The sequence below is a fragment of the Cetorhinus maximus genome, chromosome 10 (genome assembly GCF_964194155.1).
Source record: "Cetorhinus maximus chromosome 10, sCetMax3.hap1.1, whole genome shotgun sequence".
NCBI classification, from domain to species: Eukaryota; Metazoa; Chordata; class Chondrichthyes; order Lamniformes; family Cetorhinidae; genus Cetorhinus; species Cetorhinus maximus.
In genome coordinates, this window is record NC_135888.1 from 132190440 (window position 1) to 132216057 (window position 25618).

The 25618-nt window shown below is 46.7% G+C and overlaps 1 protein-coding gene across 2 annotated transcripts; it reads right to left on the minus strand.

Moving 5' to 3' along the window:
• Positions 1-1661: 1661 nt before the first annotated feature.
• Positions 1662-25135, minus strand: LOC144686049 (H-2 class II histocompatibility antigen gamma chain-like). Of its 2 annotated transcripts, none has more exons than XM_078551205.1 (9): positions 24910-25135; positions 19398-19576; positions 15161-15243; positions 12688-12750; positions 11608-11703; positions 10462-10579; positions 9229-9336; positions 5755-5952; positions 1662-2842 (listed from the first exon to the last, which is right to left on the minus strand). In XM_078551205.1, exons 1-9 carry the CDS (start codon positions 25008-25010, stop codon positions 2835-2837), a joined length of 954 nt encoding a protein of 317 aa, XP_078407331.1. In that variant the 5' UTR covers positions 25011-25135; the 3' UTR covers positions 1662-2834. The 2 variants fall into 2 exon arrangements, with proteins under 2 accessions (XP_078407331.1, XP_078407333.1); XM_078551207.1 differs by having other exon boundaries at positions 19398-19573; positions 24910-25132.
• Between the last annotated feature and the right edge of the window lie 483 nt (positions 25136-25618).

The following is a 25618-nucleotide window of genomic DNA, read 5'->3' on the forward strand; positions in this document are numbered from 1 at the left end:
CATAACCCTGCACATCCTTCCTTTTCAGATAATAATCCAATTCCTTCCTGAATGCCTCGATTGAACCTGTCTCCACCGCACCCTCAGGCACCACATTCCTGATCTTTAACCACTCATCCCCACTGTTGTGCCAGATGGCCTGTTTCTGTGCTGTGCGCTCTCTGGTAAATAGTCACAGATTTCTCCTCGAGGTTCTCACAAATTCATTCTAATGCGCCAATCATAGATAGGACAGCCTCAGCATGAAAGCTACTCAAAGCCCCAAGCAGAAGGCTCAGAATTTCTGCATGAACGGCTTTGAATCTCTTTGCAAAGACTTGCAAAATCAACTTCCCTTTTCTATTATAAATCTGTTGCGTTTGGCAAGTTCTTCTTAAACATCTGAACTGCACCCTTTATATTTTTCAGACTATTAATGAAAGATGCCAGAGCCCTAATCTCCCCGATACAAGGTGCATCATCGAACCACCAGCAGTCCCTACTGTTACCACCTTCCCTTGTCTACCAACCTTATTGCCTGTCCCATTTTATAGAGTAAACTTCAAAAGGAAATTGGATATACAAACGTGAAAATGGAAACAATGGCAAGAATATAGGTAAAAGAGCAGAAGGTAGTGGGATCAATTGGCACCTTCAAACAGCCAGCACCAGGCACAATGAGCCGAATGGCCTCACTCAGTGCTGTACGGTTCTTGAAGGGAGACCTTGAGCCTAGTCAAGGTTGAGATCTCACTGTCATTCCATAACTTGATTGGCTATAGTGCAGCAGTTCACCATTCTCCTTCTGCAATGGGGGATTCGATGAGTTTGAGGATAGAAATTACACATTTTATATTTTTTTCTCTTCTGCTTAGCTGTCACAAGAGACTGGCAAAGCATGATGTTTCTACCTCATGACTGATTTCCTGAGCGGTTAAGGATTAGCATGTGGTAGACACCAGGTGAAACTAGCCCTTTATACCAACGGTTTCCTGAGAGTCTGATTTTCACTATTTCTGTTCTTTTTTTATAGCACACATGTGATTCATTGGAGAATAGAAAAATCGAGAAGGTTTTGTCAAGTCTTTATTTTCATGGCCTATAAGAGGTCATCTTTCTTCACTAAACAAGGGTAGTTTCCTTAAACTTGTGTATGTAAAAGAACCAGAAAAAAGACAAACAGAGACTAGACTTTAGTTGCCAACTCTGGTCAAACATATTCCTGGCGAGTTCATCACATGACCCCCCTCCTCCAGCTGCCCCACCCACACACTGCCATCATTGGTTGCCCAACATGTCTATCTCCTCCCCCCGACCATTAGAAAACCAGGCTCATAGCTACCAGATTGGAAGACGCTCGAGTGTCAGTCAACCAGGCTCATTATCCCTTCTCCACTTCAACCAACAAATGAAAAATAATGACACGCAGAATTATTTTGAAATGTGACTATAATTTTTCTCATCCAGATGTGTCCTGGCAATTAATCTTTAATTTTTGGAGGCTCCAGGACAGTCCTGGAGATTTGGCAACCCTGCAATAAACCTTTCCTATTCACTGCTCATAATATGAGGGCTTGTTATTGGATTGAGGCCTTGTTGCTAGGCCCCATGAACTGGGCTGAGGCTTAAGATTTCTGTCAGCCAGATATAGGCACTTCTATTGACAAAATAAAACACAAGAATAAAATTCCCTCCCTTTATTGCAAATAATTTTCCCCATCTACAGTTAGCAATCACCATTGAGTAGCAAATAAAAAGCTCAGGAGGAAATATTATTTTTTCATAAGGCAATGCTAGCTTCAAACAAAGTGATCAATAACCAGGCACAATATGATGCTTCTGTAAGGTGTGGTAAAGTACGCCTTGGGAATATAAACTGGTACCACTATAACTGGCTCAAACCTTGAACCACAAAATATTGGGATGGGGTCAAAATCACTTCACTTCAATAAACAAATTGCAAAAGCGCAATAGTCCTTCCGCTCTGCAGTTGGCTGGGTTGGTGAGGGTGGGGGGTGGGGTGGGGGCGGAAGCAGGGGAGGTGGGGACGGGAGGTGGGATGTTTTAGGGTCACGACCCAGTACAAATGAAGGAACGGAGGTTTTAGATTCAAATCAAGGTGGGGCGTGTGATTAATGGGCAGGTCGGTATCTAAAAGGTTTATATGACAGTTGGGAGCCATCATCGGAACAGGCCCCAAAGAAGGGGCCCAATCTTCAATCGATGGTCCAGTTTGGTTCCCTTTCAGGTGCTGTGAATTACCAGAACTCTACTATTAATCCCAGTGTTCCAGTGTCCAGTTATTTATGTTCCCTTGTACCAGTCTATATTCCTTTGGGATTCCCATGACTGAATCATGCCTGTGTGGCATTTTAGTATTCAGGTGTCGTCATGTCTCAATGAAACCATTTACAGGCTTAAAAATGCTAATTTTTTTTTTTTAAGGAGGCCCTGAAATTCAGGAGATGCTGCTCTCCCGGCCTCCTGTTGTAACTCTGGTGAGAGATCGGAACAAGCCTTGGAGGGGAATGCTGTACAGTTTTGCCACTCTCCCCCCCACCTCCCGGGGAATGGGAACAGAATATCCCCATGGAATTTCCTTTTTTCGGGGGGAGCAGCACAAGAAACGTCAGAGATGAGGGCAACTTGTTTCTCTGTTTAAAAAGGTAATCAGTGCGGACAAATCTTTAACAAGAGTGGGAATTACAATAGCCAGATAAGGAGTCAGCTCTCAACAGTTAGCGATCATACCCAAGGTTAATAAAAATCAGTAGTTGCAATTAATGTATGACTTAATTATGGAGCGAAGCCAGTCAGATTGTGCTTGTCTTCCCATCATGAGTCCATCCTCATTCTTAATGTGCTGAAATGAAAGAGAAAGAGTTTACGTGAGTTTGAAAATGATTCCCAAAATTTTGACATTTCAACTATGTTTTTAATATCGGTTTCTTCTGGATTCTGTACGCAGACAAGTTGTATTGGGCGTTTTCTTTAATTATTCTTTCACGGGACATGAGTGTCGCTGGCTAGCATTTCTACTGCCCATCCCTAATTGCCCTGGAGAAGGTGGCGGTGAGCCGCCAAAGGGATAATGACCAACTATCTGGTTTAGGTGATGCTGATTGACAGATAAATATTGGCTGTGATGCCAGATATAACTGCTCTGCCCTTCCTCAAAATATTGCCCACAGGGCTTTTTACATTCAGCTCAGAGAGCAGATAATAAAGTGCCTCCAACACCGAGAGTGTCAGCCTGGCGACTGTGCTCAAGTCCCAGGGCGTGGAACACGCAACCCCGTAATTCAGAGGCACGAGGGTTACTCACTGAGCCACGGCTGACAGAAACTGCCCTCTTTGACGTTCAATTTGGACCATCTTTGTAATTTCCATCGAAACATGAATCATAAATCTTTTTTGTGAGCACATTAGCAATATTGCCGTAGTCAGCCGAACAGTTCCTCCCCCTATCTGCGAACGCTTCACCATCTACACTCCCACCCTCCAGGGTTAAATGGCAAGGGGAGGTCGCGTAGATTAGCATGAGTTTTAAAATCAAGGCATTGTTGAACTGGGAACTAATGTAGATCAGCGAGCGCAGGGGTAGCTGGTGAACAGGACTTAATGCGAATTAGGTTACAGGCAGCAGAGTTTGGATGAGCTCAAGCGTGAAGGAGAGAAGGTGGGAGGCTGGTCAGCAGGAGGAGCATAAACACCACATGGACCCATTGGGCTGAATGACCTGTTTCCATCCTTAAAAGACATTTATATAGAATTTTTCCTCAGGAACATAGGTGGGTGGGTAGAATCCACAAAGGGGTAGAGTATACGTGGGCTGCGGAAGGATAATAAATGGATGAGTTTATTATAGCTTGTACATGGGCTTTGAGATGGGTAGGTGTAATTCATTGAACAGGTTGTTCCTCATTCCTTACTTCACTAGGGTAGTGCATGCACAAGTGCAAAAGTCCTTCCTAATCTGGAGGGCAGAGTGTTGTAATGTCAAACAATTCTACAATCTATCGGACGTAACACAAGTGGACAGTAGCTCCACCCTTGAATCTCTGCAGGCAAGTCTGCTTTGCAAGGTTACAGAATGCTGTACAGTGGTAATGTAATTCAGAGACACGAAGACAAACATTGAAGAATTGAAAAGCCAATTCTAGCCAAGAGTCCAAATCATTCTAAAAGCCGTCCTCAAGATGTGCTGTTTTGGTTGCTATGGCTGTTGCTGAATTTGGGGAGGTGTTAGCTCTAATTGACCTTTGTTTTAACTCCTGATCCCTGTTAGGTGAATCCTTCTAGAAGGTTCCAAAGCATGGGCCTTGTGCTAGCCTGTCACTGGGCTTGGCTGCATTAGTCTTTCCCTGAGGGGTAATTGTATTGAGGTGTTTAAAATGATTTGTTAGGGTAAGGACAGACAAACTCTTTATTCTGATGGTAGGGTGGTTGGGGTGTGGGGATGTGGGGAGCAGTGGGTGCCATCAAATACAAGGGAACCTGATCTTAAAATGAGAGCAAGAGCCATTTAGAAGTGAAATCAGGAAGAACTTCACATAAAGGTTAATGGAAAAGGGTAAGGGAGAAATGGAAAGAAAGGGTAACTGGAAGCCTCTCTGCCCTGAAAAGGTTGTGGATGTTGGGGATCAATTGGATCATTCAAACCTGATAGATTCCTTTGAAGATAATGCCATCAAGGAATATGGAGCAAAAGCAGAAAAATGGGGTTGAGGTACAGGTCATTGAGTCTTATTGAATGTTGGGACAGTCTTGAGGGGCTGAATGGTCAAATCCCATTCCTATACTTAATTTTATTCATTCATGGGATATGAGAATCACTGGCAAGGCCAATGTTTATTGCCCATCCCTAACTGCCCTTGAGAAGGTGGTGGTGAGCTGCCTTCTTGAACCGCTGCAGTCCATGTGGTGTAGGTACACCCACAGTGCTGTTAGGGAGGGAGTTCCCAGTTTTTGACCTAATGACAGTTGAAGGAACAGCGATATAGTTCCAATTCAGGGTGGTATGTGGCTGGAAGGGAAACTTGCAGGTGGTGGCATTCCCATGCATCTTCTGCCCTTGTCCTTCTAGGTGGTAGCAGTCGCGGGTTTGGAAGGTGCTGTCGACGGTGATAGCAGTCGAGGGTATGGAAGGTGCTGTCGAAGGAGGCTTGACAAGTTGCTGCAGTGCATTTCGTAGATGGTACACACTGCTGCCACTGTGCATCAGTGGTGGAGGGTGTGAATCTTCAAGGTGATGGATGTGGTGCCAGTCAAGCGGGCTGCTTTGTCCTGGTTGCTGTCGAACTTCTTGAGTGTTGTTGGAGCTGCACTCATCCAGGCAACTGGAGAGTATTCTATCACACTCCTGATTTGTGTCTTGTAGATGGTGGGACAGGCTTTGGGGAATCAGGAGGTGAGTTACTCGCCGCAGGATTCCCCAGCCTCTTACCCACTCTTGTTGCCACAGTATTTATGTGGCTGTACCAGTTCGGATTGAGGTTATTGGCAACTCCTAGGATGTTGATGGTGTGGGACTCTGCAATGGTAATGCCACTGAATGTCAAGGAGAGATGGTTGGATTCTCGCTCTTGTTGGAGACGGTCATTGCCTGGCCCTTGTGTGGCGTGAATGTTACTTCCCACTTTGCAGCCCAAACCTGAATGTTGTCCAGGTCTTGCCGAAATCAGGCATGGACTGCTCCGAGGATTTGTTCCTTATGAAAGGGGGATTTTTTTTAAAAACACTTCTGTCAAGTAGATTAAGAAAACTAAAACATACGTTTGCAGTTTAATTGGTGGCGAGTGTCTGTTCCTTCAATCTTAGTTCCATTCGGGTAAGTGCACCAACAATATCCTGTGCTTGACCAACATTGCTTCACCTCATAGTTGCCCTTCTCATCACAGCTGGGGCGGAAGGCTCCAGGAACAACCTTGCTTTCCTTGCGGTGCCTCTGACAGTCGGTGTCGACTTTGAGCACTGGACAAGGGAAGGTAATGATTGACATCGTAATGATGCTTTTCACATCCCAAGGTCCTCTGCTTGTAGCCTGCCTTCTGGGTTTTCCCCAAATCCCTCCGTGGCCTCTTCCTTCTCCCCATCTCTATCACTTCCTCTAGCCCTACCAAACCCTCTAAGCTCTCTGCGTTCCTCTCCTTTTAACCTCTTGCGCACCCTTGATTTCAGTGGCAGCCGTTCCTTCAGTTGCCTAGGCCCTAAACTCTGGAATTTCCTCGCTAAAACCTCTGCACTTCCCTACCTCACTTTGTTCTTAAAAGCTACCTCTTTGACCAAGCTTGTCCCGATATCTCCTTATGTGGCTCTCAGTGTCAATCACTCCTGTGAAGCACATTGGGGTGTTTTACTATGTTAAAGGCACTATATAAATGCGCTTTATTGTTGTTGCTTCCCCTCATTAAAACTGATGCCTCTGGGTCTTCATTCAAGGCACGTGTAATGGGGAGACGTTACTGGAGCTGGGATTTGTAACTCCACTGACTGCGTGTTCTCCAGTAAGAGAAGGGACCAGGTTATTCTGAGGGATCAGGAAAGAGAGGCTGTATCCCAACATCCACAGTGAAAGTGAAAGGGGCATTGAGCAAGTCTCCAGTGGTATAACAAAAAAAATTAAGAGCTCCTTCTTGAGAAGATGCGTAGGTGAAAACCTATGCCTTAAAGACTCAAAGGTACAGCATTCTAAAACATTCCTGATGTTGACCTCAAGTTCCTTTGGATTGTGACTGTGCATTGGAATAAGCAGATCAGTCTTGAATTCATCAACATTGAGACTCAGTGAGTTCAGTCTCAAATAGCTCTGGGCTACACTGAGCTAAAGTCTCCCCTCACTCACATCAGTTATGAAATGAGCTTACAGCAAATCTTCAGGTGCATGATTCACTAACAGGAGTCCAGCGTTGAACAATGGAAATGCAAGATTAATTAATATTTTATAATTTTTCTTTCTGGGTAACAGGGAACATTGATATAGAACTTTTTTTTCCAGGAGAGTAAATGACTGGATAGAGTCTATGATAGAGCAAACTGTACATGGTATGTGGGCAGAGATTGATTGACTGGGTAGCGTCTATGTTGGGGTTTTGATTGACTGGGTAGAGTCTATGTTGGGGTTTTGATTGACTGGGTAGAGTCTATGTTGGGGTTTTGATTGACTGGGTAGAGTCTATGTTGGGGTTTTGATTGACTGGGTAGAGTCTATGTTGGGGTTTTGATTGACTGGGTAGAGTCTATGTTGGGGTTTTGATTGACTGGGTAGAGTCTATGTTGGGGTTTTGATTGACTGGGTAGAGTCTATGTTGGGGTTTTGATTGACTGGGTAGAGTCTATGTTGGGGTTTTGATTGACTGGGTAGAGTCTATGTTGGGGTTTTGATTGACTGGGTAGAGTCTATGTTGGGGTTTTGATTGACTGGGTAGAATCTATGTTGGGGTTTTGATTGACTGGGTAGAGTCTATGTTGGGGTTTTGATTGACTGGGTAGAGTCTATGTTGGGGTTTTGATTGACTGGGTAGAGTCTATGTTGGGGTTTTGATTGACTGGGTAGAGTCTATGTTGGGGTTTTGATTGACTGGGTAGAGTCTATGTTGGGGTAGACTGTACATGGTCTGTGAGCAGAGATTGATTGACTGGGTAGAGTCTATGTTGGGGCAGACAGTACATGGTCTGTGAGCAGAGATTGATTGAGAGGGTAGAGTCTATGTTGGGGTTTTGATTGACTGGGTAGAGTCTATGTTGGGGTAGACTGTACATGGTCTTGTGGGCAGAGATTGATTGACTGGGTAGAGTCTATGTTGAGGCAGACTGTACATGGTCTGTGGGCAGAGATTGATTGACTGGGTAGAGTCTATGTTGGGGCAGACAGTACATGGTCTGTGAGCAGAGATTGATTGAGAGGGTAGAGTCTATGTTGGGGTTTTGATTGACTGGGTAGAGTCTATGTTGGGGTAGACTGTACATGGTCTTGTGGGCAGAGATTGATTGACTGGGTAGAGTCTATGTTGGGGCAGACTGTACATGGTCTGTGGGCAGAGATTGATTGACTGGGTAGAGTCTATGTTGGGGCAGACAGTACATGGTCTGTGAGCAGAGATTGATTGAGAGGGTAGAGTCTATGTTGGGGTTTTGATTGACTGGGTAGAGTCTATGTTGGGGCAGACTGTACATGGTACGTGGGCAGAGATTGATTGAGAGGGTAGAGTCTATGTTGGGGCAGACTGTACATGGTATGTGGGCAGAGATTGATTGAGAGGGTAGAGTCTATGTTGGGGCAGACTGTACATGGTCTGTGGGCAGAGATTGATTGACTGGGTAGAGTCTATGTTGGGGCAGACTGTACATGGTCTGTGGGCAGAGATTGATTGAGAGGGCAGAGTCTATGTTGGGGCAGACTGTACATGGTACGTGGGCAGAGATTGATTGAGAGGGTAGAGTCTATGTTGGGGCAGACTGTACATGGTCTGTGAGCAGAGATTCAATGGTTGGAATTTTCCAGCCCTACCCCCACCCCTACCCCACAGCAGGTTCCTCTGGGTGGGGCCAGCGAGCCATTGAAATCTTTGTTCACATCAGCCCGACCGGAAGATCCCGCCAGGATGAGGGGCTGGAAAATTCTGGCCAATGAGTGGGTAGAGTCTATGATAGGGCAGAGTGTATGTTGGCTGTGGGAGAAGATGAAATGAGTAGGTAGGGTCTGTGATGGGGTAGAGTACATGGACTGCAGGAGGATATCAAATGGTTAATTTGCTTTCCTGCACCACTGTTAATATGTTTGCAGGATTGTAAGATAAATACAACACAGTGATTGGATTACTGGACTCATAATCCAGAGGTTTGGACAACTAATCTCAGCAGCGCCACCACAGCAGTCTGAATGTTGGAGTTCAGTTCAAAAATATGATACTGAAATGAAATAGTGATATCAGTAAAAGTGACTATCAAGCTGTTGGATTGTCATTAGTGAATCAACTCAGACCTACTCACTTACATGGAGTTAAAACTGGGTCCAACATGGTTTCTATGAATTTGTTTTGAGTTTTATCCCTTTAAGCATGGGGGTGGCGTCTGATTCTGCTGTTCTAGACAATGTGTAGGTGTGTGAGTGAAGAGCTTCTTCATCCAGTTTCACTCTGTGCTCTCGTGGGCTTGTCTCACTGTTTCGCTGACACCCAAACTCTGAACCACACTGGCCCTTTCCGATCCCGCATTTGCTATGGATTAAATATTAGTTGCCATAGTTACCTTTTGATTCAGGCACACCATCGGGAGATTTGGTCTCCTTAGTATCAGATGCCTTTGGCAGGTCGACCATCATTGGCTTCATGGCTATGCTTGAATAAATCCTTCTCCCTGTTGCAAACATAAATAATGCAGAGGTTTCAAACGTGTAGTAAAATTACAATGAGACATTTGTCACCAGTTGTAGGGGGCAGGTTGGTGCTGATGTGATTTGCCTGTTATACCCATCGTCCCTTATCGTTGCTCATCTACATTGGTGCCTGGTCTGGCCCCAATTTTAAAATTCTTACCCCTGTTTTTAAATCCCTCCATAGCCTCACTGAAATCTCAGCCTTACAACCCTCCGAGTTATCTGCCCTCTTCCAATCCAGGCCTCATGCACATCCGTAACTTTATCCGATCCGTCGTTGGCAGCTGTGTCTTCAGCTGCCTTGGGCTTTAGCCCTGGAATTCCCTCCCTAATCCTGTGCACCTCTTTACGTCCTCCTTTAAGATGCTCACTGATCTCGCTTTCTGTTTGTGGGAGTTTGCTGAGCACAAATTGGTTACCTCGCTTGCCTACATAACAACAGTGATTGCACTTCAGAAGAGGTTCATCGACACACTTTGGAATGTCCTGAGGATGTGAAAGGTGCTACGTTAATGCAAGTCCTTTCTTTTTTTCTCTCTGCACACTGAAGGTGAGCCAGCTCCCTGGGATTACTCCAAGACAAGAGGTGAAAAAGAGAGAGAGAGGGAGAGGGTGGGGGTGGGCAGAACATGGTCGAGAAAGAGGAATAAAATATTTTATTTATTCTTTCACGGGATGGGAACATCACTGGTTAGGTCAGCATTGGCTGCCCATTCCTAATTGCCCCTCGAGAAGGTGGTGGTGAGCCGCCTTCTTGAACTGCAGCAGCCTGTGTGGTGTAGGTACACCCGCAGTGCTGTTAGGGATGGTGTTCCAGGATTTGGCTCAGCGACTGTGAAGAAACAGCGATATAGTTCCAAGTCAGGATGGCGTGTGACTTGAGAGGGGGGGGGAACTTGCAAGTGGTGCCATCCCCATGTGTCTGCTGCCCTTATCCTTCTAGGTAGTAGAGGTCGCGGGTTTGGAAGGTGCTGTCGAAGGAGCCTTGGTGAGTTGCTGCAGTGCATTTTGTCGATGGTACACACACTGCTGCCACTGTGCGTCGGTGGTGGAGGGAGTGAATGTTGAAGGTGGTGCCAATCATGAAATATATGACAGATACGTACCACTGGGTTGGGGTTGGGGCTCAGGTTGGGGTTGGGGTGCACTGGTTGTTGGGACTGCCTCCTTCTTCTCCTGTACGAGTTGAAAGAGAAGCCAGTTCTTGAGCCAAGTTTTAAAGTCCTGCAAACAGAAGTTATATCACACGGTCAGCATCTAAGGACTTGGAACAGGTCCTCCGAATTGGATTAAAAAGGGAAAATGCTGGAAAAACTCAGCAGGTCTGGCAGCATCTGCGGAGGGACAAACAGAGTTAACATTTCCAGTCCGTATGACCCTTCCCCAGAGCATCTGAAGAAGTTCTTAAGTCACACAGACTCGAAACGTTAACTCTGTTTCTCTCTCCGTGGACGCTGCCAGACCTGCTGAGTTTTTTTTCCAGCATTTTCTATTTTTATTTCAGATTTCCAGCATCTGCAGTATTTTGCTCTTATCCTTTGAACTGGATTGTGGGTTCGCTTTAAGCGAGAGAATTAGACTTATTCTACTTGTTAAGGATTGAAGCATCTCTCATATCAAGCTCAAACACTGAAGGTAAAAGTTTCCTCAAACTTTAAACTTAGGAATGACTTTGAAAGGGTAGAAGTAGAGAAGATGTTTCCAATTCCTCCTGGTGAAAATATAGCAGTCTCTCCCACAGGAAAAGCAGTAGATGCCAGCTCAATTCTTCATTTTACAATCTGACAGTGTTAAATCTTTGCTAGCCATGGGTATTAAGGAGCTATGGATCAAGGTAGGTGGATGAAGTTAAGGTACAAATCAGCCATGATATCACTGAATAGCAGAACTAGCCTGAGTTCCGGTTCCTATGTTGGGGGGGAATCCAAAACTATAGAGATAATCAATGGAAGACACTTACTAATAAATCCAAGAAGGAATTCAGGAGGAACTTTGTGACTCAGTGCGTGGGGAAGAATGTGGGACTTGCTACCACAGGCAGTGGTTGAGGCGAATAGCACTGATGCATTTCAGGGGAAGCCAGTAAGAGGCAAGGGGGGAGAAAGGATTTAGAAGGTTACGTTGATAGGGTGAGGTGGGAGATTGCTCGTGTGGAGCGTTAACACTGGCGTGGATCAGTTGGGCCAAATGGCCTTTATCTGTGGCGTAAATTCGATGTAACTCTCTGTGACAGAGCAGGACTCGACACTAACCTGCCAATCGGATTCCGACATGCTGTCCCTCAGCAGCTTGAGGTTGGTCGGGAAGGTGCTGTTGAATTCTGGAATGTTCTTGGTTGTGTTCTCTTTCTGCCATGGAAAAATCGACAAGATTGTCATAACTGGTCAACCGTTCCACCAAAGGCGCAGTCACTGCCCAACTACGTTAACCCTCCTGCCCAAATTTGTGTTGCAAAATTCAAACGGCCTGAAGTTCCATCTTACTGCGCGGTTGCGAAATTTGTGCGAATGATCCAAGGCCTCCCGATGCCTTTTGGGCCATTTTTTTTCTACACCTAGGTCACAATATGGAAACACGTTGGTGCTGCAGGGCCATTCGTCCCATTGTGCCTGTGCCAGCCCTTTGAAAGAGCTGTCCTATTCGTCCTGCACCCGCTGCCCATCCCTTACCCGCGGCCCTGCAAGTTTAGCCTCTTGAAGTCGCTTTCATAAACCCCTCATAAATCACTGACCCAGCCCCCCCAGCCCGGAGTATCGCCTCCAATTCCGAATGCCACACTTTGGGAAGGATGTCAAAGGCCTTGGAGAAGGGGTGGAGAGGATTTGTTAGATCGATACCAGGGACGTGGAGCTTCCATTATGGGGTGAGGCTGGAGAGGCCGGGATGGTTCTCCTTAGAGCCGAGAAAGGTTAAGGTGAGATTTAATGGAGGTGTTCAAAATTACGACTGGTTTTGAGAGAGTTAAATAGGGAGAAACAGTCCCCACTTGAAGCTGGGTCAGTAACCAGAGGTTACAGGTTGAAGTTAATTGGTGAAGGAACCAGAGGGGAAATGAGGAGGTTTTTTTTTTCTCACGCGGGGAGTTGTGATCTGGAACTTGCTGCCGGACAGGGTGGTGGAAGCAACTTTAATAATAAACTTTCAAAGGGAATTGGATAAATATTTGAAAAGAAAAGAATTGCAGGGCTGTGGGTCGGAGGTGGTGGAGTGGGACAACTTGGATAGCTCTCTTTCAAGGAGCTGGCATGAGCGTGAGTGGCCGAATGGCCTCCTCCTGTTCTGTATCATTCCGCGATCCCACAATAGCTTCCAAAAATCTCCTCCAACGATACCTCCAGCAGCTCCTGCACTTTTTCCAGCAAAGTCATGGGTTTGGCGGGAGTGGGTTTTGGAGCCTGTGGAGAAATAATCACAAAGACAAATGATTATGTATTTTACAGGTCGTGACCTTTAAAAACTGCCCTCAAATCGACATTCACCGCACAATTTGTCTCGGTCTGGTCCCTGCCTGCTCTGTTGCATTCAGTTCTGGGCCACCGCATCTCAGGAAGGATATACCAGCTCCCAGCGGGGTAACTTTCTTGCCTCTGGGTCAGCAGGCCGTGGGTTCAAGTCCCGAATACTCCAGAGATTGAAACGTAAAAGCTAGGCTGATGCTCACAGTGCTAGTACCGAGGAAGCGCTGCACTCTGCCGGGTGAGGTGTTGAACACAGGCCCTCCGCACCACCCCACCGACTGCCCCCTGAGGTGGGTTGAAATGGCCCCACGGCCTCTGTTGAAGATGAGCAAGTGTTGTTCCCTGTTTAAGCCTTTGCTGGCAGTGAAAGGTTCTGTGCGAATGCAAGCTCTGTCTCTCTTTCCCTCTAGGTGTAGGCGGCCATGATCTGAAGGCCCAGCCCGAAATAAACACAGGACAGAATTAACCCGAAAATGGGTGGGGGAGCTCCAAACGGGCGAGATTAGATCTCCTGCTCTCAGCTGAAGAAACCACAGCCGATGCCTCCCACTCCTCGATCGCTGTTTCAACAGGTGGGGGAGGTTTTGATGCAGATTGGACGGAGAATTGGAGGGGACGCTGTGCAGTGCATGGGCTGGATCTTACGTTTCTCGGCAGCGCGAGGGAACGGAAAGCTGAGGCGGGGGGTTTTCCCGGCCCTGCCTGCCTAACGCCCGCGGCGAGATCCACCACAGCCTGGCCGTAAAACCTGGCCCGAGTCACCCGCTTGCTCCTACCCGCCGTCTCAGCTTGTCGAATCAAGCTTCGCATGGCCAATTGGTGGCTGCCCAGTGGGAAGGGGGCCAATTAGCAGCGGGAAGGGTGGTTGGGGGCTAGGGGGGGGTCCATTCCCAATCGGGATTGTAGGCCGGGGCGTCAGGCAGCAGAGGGGGGGTAGACCACAAACAGGAAGCCGTTTACAGCTACAAATTCAGAGGCAACTCTCCCCCTCCCACCCACCCACCCACCCACCCACTGCTATTCTCAACCTGTCTCTTTTTTTAACTGAATGCTCAAAAAAATAAGATTAAAAAAAGCTTGCAGGAGCTGACTGCCACCTTCACCAGCAGCACCTGCTGCTTGGGTTCAGCCACGGGTCCTGGTGCCCAGGCCCTTATCTTCCGCCCTCGTGCCACCCCCCACCATTAGCTGCTGCAAAACACATCCCAGACGTTTCCCACATCTGGTGTCTGAAAGATGCAGCGGGCAACAGGAAAAATCGCCAGACAATTGGGTTGTTGACAAGCCCAACGAGCTCGTCAGTTAGTCGTTTCAAAATGGCGGGCAGGCTTCTGATTCCTGCGCCCCCGTGGGCCTTCCACCCATTGGAGAGGCTGGCGTGGCCGCCTTGTAGCGCTGGTCTGATGTCACCGGGCCCTATTTCGCGCTTGCGCGGGGGCAGGGGGCAGCCGCCCAGCCGCCCTCTGGGAGAAGCTATGCGGCGGTAATATCGTAGCAAAATAGAGGAACCATTTCAAACGCCCTACCCCGCCCCCCCACCAATCTTGGGGAGTGCAGATCCCAAACCTGCTGGGATCCAGCGCATGATAGCAGGTGATACCACGCCGACCTTACAGAGTTCCCGGCTGAGGGACAAGGACAGCTGTGGGCCTCACCAGAGGTGGGGCTTGGTTTGCTCCATTGGTGTGGGGGAGGGGAGGGGAGGCTCACTTGGCGGGGAGGAGGACTGAGCTAGGAATTTGGGGGGGTGGGGTGGGGGGGGGTGGGAGTGGTGGGTGGACATTGCTGACTGACCCCAGTTGGAAAACAGAGCCAGAAAGCCTCATAGGCCTACAGGCTGAATACAGAGTCTGAGAATGGTGGTGTTGGGGAGGGGGGCGAGAGGAGGAGACGAAGGGAGGTAACTGTAGAAGGTCCTCCAGAATGACATTGGGTGACCTTAAAATGATGAATTTTCCCTCTGCTGGCTCCACCACTGACCCCCCACCCCCAACCTATCACTGACACTGGTACATGGTTCCTTTGACTCCACCAAGCTCCCGGAAGGACTTAGGGCAGGGGCCTGTTGAGATAGCAACCCAATTTCAGGGACCTTCTATTTGTGTAACACTTTGTCCCATTCTGAGAGCAGCTCTATCCCTAATGTGTTTGTATTGAAGATCAGTCACTGTAATCATGTCAGCCAAATGCAACAGCCACTGTTATTATGCACAGCAAGATCAAAAAATAGTAACTCAGATGACTAGCCGCTAAATGTGTTTTTTGGTGGTGTTGATTGAGTTTCATTTTTATTCATCCATTTGCTTAAGTTCAAGTGCTTGCTTTTCCTTGCTTTGCTGTAAATTACCTTTGGATTTTCCATCTTTGGGTCAATGTATGCAATGGGCATATCCATCATCATGGGTCGGAAATGCATTATTGGTCTAGGCCCTGAAGAAATAAAAGGTAATGACATTTTTATTAGTGCATCGCATTGACAACGTGAAAGGAAGGCATGGAGGCAAATTTTCCTCTCCCAGTAGAGGTGTGAAGCAGGTTGTGAAACACTGAACTTCATTTTCTTTCTTGCCTTTCCCTTCTGGACCCCACATCATTTTCGTGCGGCCTATTCGTGGTTCGGGAAGGCCGTGGCTGAAAAATGCACATATACCACTTCTGAGTCTGAGGTCCCCACTGTGAAGACTTTGGTTACACAAGAGTGTTATAGGTGATGAAACTAAGGTGATTGATGTTAAGATACAGATCCGCCATGATCTAATTAAATGATGGAACAGGCTCAAGAAGCCGAATGCTCTACTCCTCCACCTAATTATCGAATCATAAAATCCTACAGCAGAGGGTGGCCATTTGGTCCATTCAGTCAGTGTAAGAGCTATCCAATTTAGTCCCAAGCCCAGTATTACCCCCATAACCTTGCAGCTTAGTCCTCTTCAATGTCCATGTGCCTTGTAAAGCTTCTTACATAATCTGACTCCACCGCCTTTTCAGGCAACATGTTCCAAGCCATACCACCCCTTGTGTGATTCATGAAAATGTAATCATTTTATAAGGTTATTGGGATTCATTGTAAAGTAGGAATAATGGGGTCTGGATAGTGTCTGTGTGTGCATGTGTGTGTGTGTGTGCATTGTAGGGTGGGGGGGGGGGTCTTAATGGAATTAAAGACAGCTGGTCTGAAGGCTTTGATGTATCAGAAGAGAAGCTAGGTTTGAAATGCTAAATAAGGAAACATGGCTGAAGTTTTAGAGTGTGAGGCGTAAAAGGAAAATTTGCATTTTGAGATAAACCAGAGTAGTCGTGAATTTCAAAGAGAGGGTGAAATTTTACACTTAACCAGAAGAAGCCAAACAGTGTGTTTATTTTTCCCAAAGCTTACTGATAAAATTGAAAGAGTTTTTTTATTAGAAAGGTAAAGTCCAAAGACATATTGAAACAATGGGATTTACATTAAAAAGGGAGAAACATGTATAAAGGAGATGAGGTTATGTTTAAGGGAAGAAGGCATTCTAGGATCTAATGAGTGTGAAAATCCTCCAGCCTCTATGTACCAAGCTGCTGCCTATAGGAACCAAAGCTAAGAGAACTCATTGTGAATATCCCTGTCCAAGGTATCATGTGCTTTTCCTGGGCCTGTTAAAATCTATTTTGTTTTTACTGTTGCCTTAACGGAGGGGCAACTGGGAGTCAGATTAATTAGGGGAGCTAGGAGTTATCATAGTAGGATGATAGTAGTAAGGGGCCTTGACAGAAATCTTTGTATCCCCACTGGCTACGGGTGAGGTCCCAGAGGACTGGAGAATGGCCAATGTAGTCCCATTGTTTAAGAAGGGTAGCAGGGATAATCCAGGAAATTACAGGCCGGTGAGCTTTACGTCAGTGGTAGGGAAATTATTGGAGAAGATTCTTCATGACAGGATTTACTACTATTTGGAAGCAAATGGGCGTATTAGTGAGAGGCAGCATGGTTTTGTGAAGGAGAGGTCGTGTCTCACTAACTTGAATGAGTTTTTCGAGGAAGTGACAAAGATGATCGATGATGGAAGGGCAGTGGATGTTATATACATGGATTTCAGTAAGGTCTTTGACAGTGTCCCTCATGGCAGACTGGTACAGAAGGTAAAGTCGCACGGGATCAGAGATGAGCTGGCAGGATGGATACAGAATTGGCTTGGTCATAGAAGACAGAGGGTAGCGGTGGAAGGGTGCTTTTCTGAATGGAGAGCTGTGACTAGTGGAGTTCCGCAGGGATCAGTGCTGGGACCTTTGCTGTTTGTGGTGTACATAAATGATTTGGAGGAAAATGTAACTGGGCTAATTAGTAAGTTTGCAGACGACACTAAGGTTGGAGGAGTTGCAGATAGTGAAGAGGATTGTCAAAGGATACAACGGGATATAGATCGGTTGGAGACTTGGGCGGAGAAATGGCAGATGGAGTTTAATCTGGACAAATGCAAGGTAATGCATTTTGGAAGGTCTAATATAGGCAGGAATTATACATTAAATGGCAGAACCTTTAAATGCATCGACGGGCAGAGGGATCTGGGTGTACAGGTCCACAGGTCACTGAAAGTGGCAACGCAGGTGGATAAGGTAGTCAGGAAGGCGTATGGCATGCTTGCCTTCATTGGCAGGGGTATTGAGTATAAAAGCTGGGAAATCATGCTGTAGCTGAAAAGAACCTTGGTTAGGCCACACTTGGAATATTGCGTGCAATTCTGGTCACCACATTACCAGAAGGATATGGAGGCATTGGAGAGGGCGCAGAGGAGGTTTACCAGGATGCTGCCTGGTCTGGAGGTTATTAGATATGAGGAGAGGTTGGAGAAACTCGGATTGTTCTCACTAGAGCGACAGAGATTGAGGGGCGACTTGATAGAAGTTTACAAAATTATGAGTGGCATGGACAGAGTAGATAGTCAGAAGCTTTTTCCCAGGGTTGAAGAGTCAATTACTAGGGGACATAGATTTAAGGTGAGAGGAGAAAACTTTAGAGGAGATGTGCGGGGCAAGTTTTTTACGCAGAGGGTAGTGAGTGTCTGGAATTCGCTGCCAGAGGAGGTGGTGGAAGCAGGTACGATAGTAGTGTTTAAGAGGCAGCTTGAGAAGTACATGAATAGGATGGGAATAGAGGGATACAAACCCCGGAAGTGCAAAATGTTTTAGTTGACGGGCAATATGATCGGCGCAGGCTTGAAGGGCCAAAGGTCCTGTTCCTGTGCTGTACTTTTCTTTGTTCCTTGTTGTTCTAATTTATAGACTTATGTATGTGCCTAAAAATTATTTCTTTTATTAATAAATGTTTTAGTTTTGTAAAAAAAAACTCTTTAAGACTCAGTGGATTTATTACCACTGAATTCAGGGCACACATCTCGAAATCAAAATACAAATTGCAAAACAGTTGTGGCGTTTGTTTCAGGTTTCCCTCTGGGATTTGAGCAGCTCAGCATTTGCCATCTGCTGGGCCTTAAAAGTGTGAAACATTTGCACCTTATTTTCTCTCTGGTTATTTTGCCAATTGTTTTAAACCTATGACCATCGGTTACCAGGCTGGGAAAGCTGTGGAGTCACCTGATAGAGCTATTTAAGATTACGAAAGTGTTGATAGGGTAGGCATCATTGGTTCTACTCGCCAGTAAAACTGGGTGTCATAAATATAAGAAAGTCACTGTTAAAGCCAATAGAGAAGTCAGGAGACCATTCTTGACCCAGGGAGTAGAGTGAATGTGGAGCTCAATACTATGTGGAGTGATTGAGGCCCAATAGCATAGACGCATTTAAGGGAAAATTAGATAAGCACATGAGGGCAAAAGAAATGGAAGGATATGTTGATGTGGCTGGATGAAGAATGGTGTGAAGAGGCTTGTGTACAGCAGAGACATCAGCAGGGAACCTTTGGGCTGAATGTCCTGTTTCTGTGCTGTATATACTGGGTAACTATGTAACAACAAAGCACTTTCCAAGGGAAACAATTTCTCCTACATTCTCTATCAAAACCAGTCATCATTTTGGGCGCCTCCATTAAATCTCTTCTTAACCTTCTCTGCTCTAAGGTGAACAACTCCCCGGCTTCCCTGGTCTCTCCAGTTAACTGTACGTGCCATAAAGGGGAGCTCCCCAAGAAAGCACCTGGGGGGTTCTTCTTTAAATCCAACTTGGGAATCTTTCATGTTGTAGAGGTTGGTTTTGATTCAGCTTTGCATCAGATTACTCTCGGTAACTTTGTTTGTGCAGTGTTCGATTATTCGGTGTTTGATTTTGTGAGTCTATTTGCTATTGATGCTCGCTGTGCTTGATTGGTTAAGCCTGGGTGTTGACTCAGAGGAAAGTAAACAAACTGTAGCAAGAGCTAGCACAGCCGAGAGCTGAGAGAGGTTTTAAAGTATTGGCTAAAACGCTGTAAATACGCTGCGCGCTTAGAAACTAGTGTCATCTCTGCATAACTCTGGAATATAAATTATACAACAGTTTGCTTCCAATCAACTCGCTGTTTGGCTGATGTGACGTTGTTCTGCCTTGAGGGGGACTCAGATTTATTTGGGCTTTAATCCAAACAATTGAACTGAAAGGGAGGAAGATGTACGTACTGGCTGGGCTCCGGCTTGATGAGTACTTGTTTTCAATTCGTTCAGTTGTCTTCTGCAGGTCCGTTATCTTGTCCTGTTGCTTCAGCAAGAACATGACGCTGACAACTTGCCCAGCAATGAGCATGGCCGCCAACACAGTCACTCCACCCCAAATGAGGCTTCGAGAGCACTTCCTGCTGCTGAAATATAGAGCGGACAAGTCAAATGGAGAAATATTGTAATGCTGCCTGAGGTCGAAAGGCTTGCCAAACTCTGGCTGGATGTATTCCTTGACCTTTCATTACATAATCTTCCACCCCCAGCTGCCCACCCCACATTCCCATTCTTCCCACAGCAAATTGGAAAGTCAACAGATTTGCCATCACCTGCTGATTGTCGCCCAAACAACCTTTCCTGCTCTCCCACCCCTTCCCCACCATCTCCAACAATTTTGTAACCGCTAAGATGAAATAATTGCTTTTAATGCTCCTTTGAGTTGCTCCTAGTGGTGTCCTGGAGATGAATCCACCATTCCAAGAGATCAGGACAATCTTGCAAGGCTGGTGGCCCTATTAAGATCCCCTCTTGTTTTTTAACCTCCTAACCTTTCCTTATAATTCAATCACCTAACACTAGCCATCAGCCTCTTGACTGTTCTCCGTATTGCTTCCAGGACTGTTTTTATTATATTTGTTCTTGGAATGTGAGGCCAGCATTTATTGACCATCCTTAATGGCCCTTGAGCAGGTGGTGGTAAGCCACCACTGTGGCTTGCTAGGCCATTTCAGAGGGCAGTTAAGAGTCTGTGCTGTGGGTCTGGAGTCACTTGTAGGCAGATTTCCTTCCCTAAAGGGCGTTAAGTGAACCAGATGGGTTTTTTAATGACAATTTGATAGGTTTATGATCATTATGAATGAGATTAACAATTTATTCCAAATATATTTAGTTAACTCAGTTTGTGAATTATCTGAGACTTTGACCAATTTACATTGTATTTCTAGGATTCAAGTTTTGTGGACCCCATTGAGAGTCACACAGGGTCCAGAAAGTTTCAAGGAATCCTCCAAACAGTTAGTGCTAACAAGGGGCAATGGTCACTGTGCTAACAAGGGGTAATGGTCACTGTGCTCACAAGGGGCAATGGTCACTGTGCTAACAAGGGGTAATTGTCACTGTGATAACAAGGGGTAATGGTCACTGTGCTCACAAGGGGCAATGGTCACTGTGCTAACAAGGGGTAATGGTCACTGTGATAACAAGGGGCAATAGTCACTGTGGTAACAAGGGGCAATGGTCACTGTGCTAACAAGGGGTAATGGTCACTGTGGTAACAAGGGGCAATAGTCACTGTGCTAACAAGGGGTAATGGTCACTGTGGTAACAAGGGGCAATGGTCACTGTGCTAACAAGGGGTAATGGTCACTGTGATAACAAGGGGCAATAGTCACTGTGGTAACAAGGGGCAATGGTCACTGTGCTAACAAGGGGTAATGGTCACTGTGGTAACAAGGGGCAATAGTCACTGTGCTAACAAGGGGTAATGGTCACTGTGGTAACAAGGGGCAATAGTCACTGTGCTAACAAGGGGTAATGGTCACTGTGGTAACAAAGGGCAATGGTCACTGTGCTAACAAGGGGTAATGGTCACTGTGGTAACAAGGGGTAATGGTCTGGAAACAAGGGGTAATGGTCACTGTGCTAACAAGGGGTAATGGTCACTGTGGTAACAAGGGGCAATGGTCTGGAAACAAGGGGTAATGGTCACTGTGGTAACAAGGGGCAATAGTCACTGTGGTAACAAGGGGTAATGGTCACTGTGCTAACAAGGGGCAATGGTCACTGTGGTAACAAGGGGTAATGGTCTGGAAACAAGGGGTAATGGTCACTGTGGTAACAAGGGGCAATAATCACTGTGGTAACAAGGGGCAATGGTCTGGAAACAAGGGGTTATGGTCACTGGTAACAAGGGGCAATGGTCACTGTGGTGACAAGGGGCAATAGTCACTGTGCTAACAAGGGGTAATGGTCTGGAAACAAGGGGTTATGGTCACTGGTAACAAGAGGCAATGGTCACTGTGGTAACAAGGGGCAATAGTCACTGTGGTAACAAGGGGTAATGGTCACTGTGGTAACAAGGGGCAATAGTCACTGTGCTAACAAGGGGTAATGGTCACTGTGGTAACAAGGGGCAATAGTCACCGTGCTAACAAGGGGCAATGGTCACTGTGGTAACAAGGGGCAATAGTCACTGTGGTAACAAGGGGTAATGGTCTGGAAACAAGGGGCAATGGTCACTGTGGTAACAAGGGGCAATGGTCACTGTGGTAACAAGGGGTAATGATCTGGAAACAAGAGGCAATGGTCACTGTGGTAACAAGGGGTAATGATCTGGAAACAAAGGGCAATGGTCACTGTGGTAACAAGGGGTAATGATCACTGCATTTTAATGTCTTGTGTATCAGTTTAAACTATCATCCTCCCTGTGTCATTTCAGGTGACTTTTTACATGGGTATTAATGTGGTGACAAGGGCCAATGGCCAGTTAGAGCTCTCAGAGAGCTGTAGGCTAGGGGAAGTTACAGAGAGATCCAGGGGCTATCATGTGGAGGGGGAAACCATGAGCTACCTCGACAGGAGAATGAGAATTGTTAATTTGAGGTGTTTCTGGACTGGGACATGTTCAGGGAGCTGCATGGAGACATATGAGGGAGTTTCTGGTTGTGCTAATGACTCAGGTTTATTTTCCTAAGAATGTTATTGAAAATTGAGCCATAACATGGAAATCCCCTCCTATCTGAAAGTAAAGTAATCACAGTCAGGAACTCTGGAAACTTCCACTGGTCTGCATACCAAAGAGTAACTGAAGCGATTCAAGGTCATTGCAAGAAACCCTTTTTGTTTTCTTTCTCTCAGGAGGTAACACTCACAGCCAGAGTAGGTACGTTCTCCCCAGTTTCCTGCTCAATATTTATTGCTTAACCAACATCAGTAAAACAGATACCCTGACCACTACCACAGCGCTCTTAGTAGGACCTCGCATCCTGTGTAAAAATGGCAGCTGCGTTTCCTGTGGGTGCTGAGAGATTGTTTCTGCTGATTGGGGGAGTCTGTGGTTGTGTGTGCCATATGTGTATATGTGTGCCTGTATGTGCATACAAGTGCACCTGTCCATTTGCGTGGGTCTGTACGTGTATGCGTGCCTGTGTGTTTGGGTCTGTGAGGGTGTGTGTGTCCATCTTGTGGGTCTGTGAGTGTGTGTGTGTCCATGTGTGTGGTCTGTGAGTGTGTGTGTGTCTATGTGTGTGGTCTGTGAGTGTGTGCGTGTCCATGTGTGTGGTCTGTGAGTGTGTGTGTGTCCATGTGTGTGGTCTGTGAGTGTGTGCGTGTCCATGTGTGTGGTCTGTGAGTGTGTGCGTGTCCATCTGTGTGGGTCTGTGAGTGTGTGCATGTCCATGTGTGTGGGTCTGTGAGTGTGTGCGTGTCCATCTGTGTGGGTCTGTGAGTGTGTGCGTGTCCATGTGTGTGGGTCTGTGAGTGTGTGCGTGTCCATGTGTGTGGTCTGTGAGTGTGTATGTCCGTGTGCGTGTGTGTATATTAGGTAAGCGCAGCACTGAATTCACTTTGCAATGCCCCATTTTTTGTATTGACACTCACTGCCCTGGGTCACAAGTGAAAAATACATCTCTAGGGGTCAAGAGGAAGGGGGTATGTTTGAGGAAATGAAGATGTTCTCAGATCAATAAGATCAGCCTGGTTAAACAGGTTAGAACAGGCATAAGCAGGTCCTCACAGCTCATTAGTGACCTCTGGTGGAGGGATTGTGACTGTGTGTGTGTGTGTGTGTGTGTGTGGATCGGAGTCTGTGTGGTCCCTGTGTGTGGGTGTGTGTGTGTGTGTGTGTGTGGGTGTGTGTGGATCGGAATCTGTGTGGTCCCTGTGTGTGTGTGTGTGTGTGTGTGGATCGGAGTCTGTGTGGTCCCTGTGTGTGTGTGTGTGTGTGTGGGTGTGGGTGTGTGGATCGGAGTCTGTGTGGTCCCTGTGTGTGGGTGTGTGTGTGTGGGTGTGTGTGGATCGGAGTCTGTGTGGTCCCTGTGTGTGTGTGTGTGTGTGGGTGTGTGTGGATTGGAATCTGTGTGGTCCCTGTGTGTGTGTGTGTGTGTGTGTGGGTGTGTGTGGATCGGAGTCTGTGTGGTCCCTGTGTGTGTGTGTGTGTGTGGGTGTGGGTGTGTGGATCGGAGTCTGTGTGGTCCCTGTGTGTGTGTGTGTGTGGGTGTGGGTGTGTGGATCGGAGTCTGTGTGGTCCCAGTGTGTGTGTGTGTGTGTGTGTGTGAAGTTGAACATCCTGCTTAAACTTGCAAACCATAAAACTGAGAGGTGGGGAGGTGGTTGGCCAAGACACAAGTAGATCTTTCTTTTCAACATTGCTGGTTTGATGTTGTACAAAAGGGAAAGAGAATGGAGATCTAGCTTCTAAGGAACAGACAAAAGATCTGAAAGCAGAGAGGCTGGGTCACGGAGGACTCCGAAATTTAAAACAGAAGAAAAAAAAAGCTCAAATTTTCAAAAAAAAAAGCCTTTCGAGCTCAGATCCCGCTTCACGCTTTTCAGATCCTGACCGACCTGCTGTTAGGTTCCATCTTCTAACTTTAAACAGATAGAATGGGTTGTTTTGCATAAAGACTCTCAGTGGACACTGGGTGGCCACTGAACCACCTCAAGGAAACTGCCTTTTCATCCCAGAACCTGGCACGCACCTTGAACGATTTCCAGTGCACTTTGATATTATAGACAAAGAGGGGCTTTGCATTCCTGTGGCTCTTTTCATGATCCCAGTTTGTCCGCAAGCGCTTTACTGAAAATGAAGCACTTTTGAAGTGCAGTTAACTGTTGTAACGTAGGGAACGCACCCACTAAATTGCGCACAGCAAGATCCCACAAGCAGTAATGTAATAACGTCCAGGTTGTTTTTTTTGTTGTGTGTGTGCGTGATGTTGATCGAGGGATAGATATTGACCAGGACGCTGGGGAGAATTCCCCTGTTCCTCTTTGATGGGTGCCCGTACATCTACCTTTTACATCTACCCGAGAGGGCAGGCGTTCTTGGTGTCTTAACCTTCTGAGCACAACACACCACCCTGACTTGGAAATACTTTGGCTGTTCCTTCACTGTCCCCGGGTCAAAATGCTGGAACTCCCTCCCTAACAGCGCCGTGGGTGCACCTACACCACATGGGCTGCAGCGGCTCACGAAGGCAGCTCACCACCGCCTCCTCAAGGGGCAGTTAGGAATGGGCAACGGAATGCCAGCCCGGCCAGCGATGCCCGACACCCCAAGAATGCGTTAAGGAGAAAGATAATTCCTGACAAGATACGGCAGAATCTTACCCTGTAACATCCCCAGGGCCCTCACAGACTCCAATCTTCTCACAGCAATCAAAGACCCACTCGATTGTTGACAGGGTAAAAAAAAAGCCTCTTTATTTCCTCACCGGCACGAGTTTTAAAATAAGAATCGTTGGTGCGCTGATCTTACCTCTGCCCTGTAACCGTGGTCCTGGCTTCCACATTGGAATTACTGATCAAATCCTGCTGTGAGGTGTTCAACAAAGAGTTCTGCTGTTCGTCGACTGACATTTTGGAGCCTTTGTCAACACAAATTCCACTAGTTTGCAGCGCTTTGCACTGAAGACTTCACTCTGGTGCTGAGGGTAGGTGTCTGTGCACAGTCTGACTGAGGTTTTTTTTTTATTCACTCTCGGCCACTGCCGAAGAGGAAGTTGGCAGAGACTTAACTTGGAAAGTCCCTACCGTACTTAACTGAGCACGAGACGATTTTCGAATATAAGCACCCAGAGCCATCGAGCATCCCCAGCTCAGCGGGCAGCCCTCTCTCTTTCGCCTCTGGTCAGCCGTGAGCGGGTTCAAATTTCAAATGAGGGGCTTGAGCACATAGTCCACCTGCTGACGCCACCCCTGTGCGGTACTGAGGGAGTGCTGCACTGTCGGAGGCGCCATCTTCCAGACGGGCTGTTAAGCCTCGTGGGCCCACATCCGTTCTCCCAGGTGCGCACAACAGAAATGAAGAAGACCACGGCAACTCCTCGGCAACATTGACCCTTCAACCGACACTACTGAAAAAAAATCCAGTCCTTTCCTCATTGCTTCCTGTGCGCAAAAAATTGGAAGCTGTGTTTCCTACGATACAACAGTGGCCAAGACTTCAACATCACTTCATTGGCCGC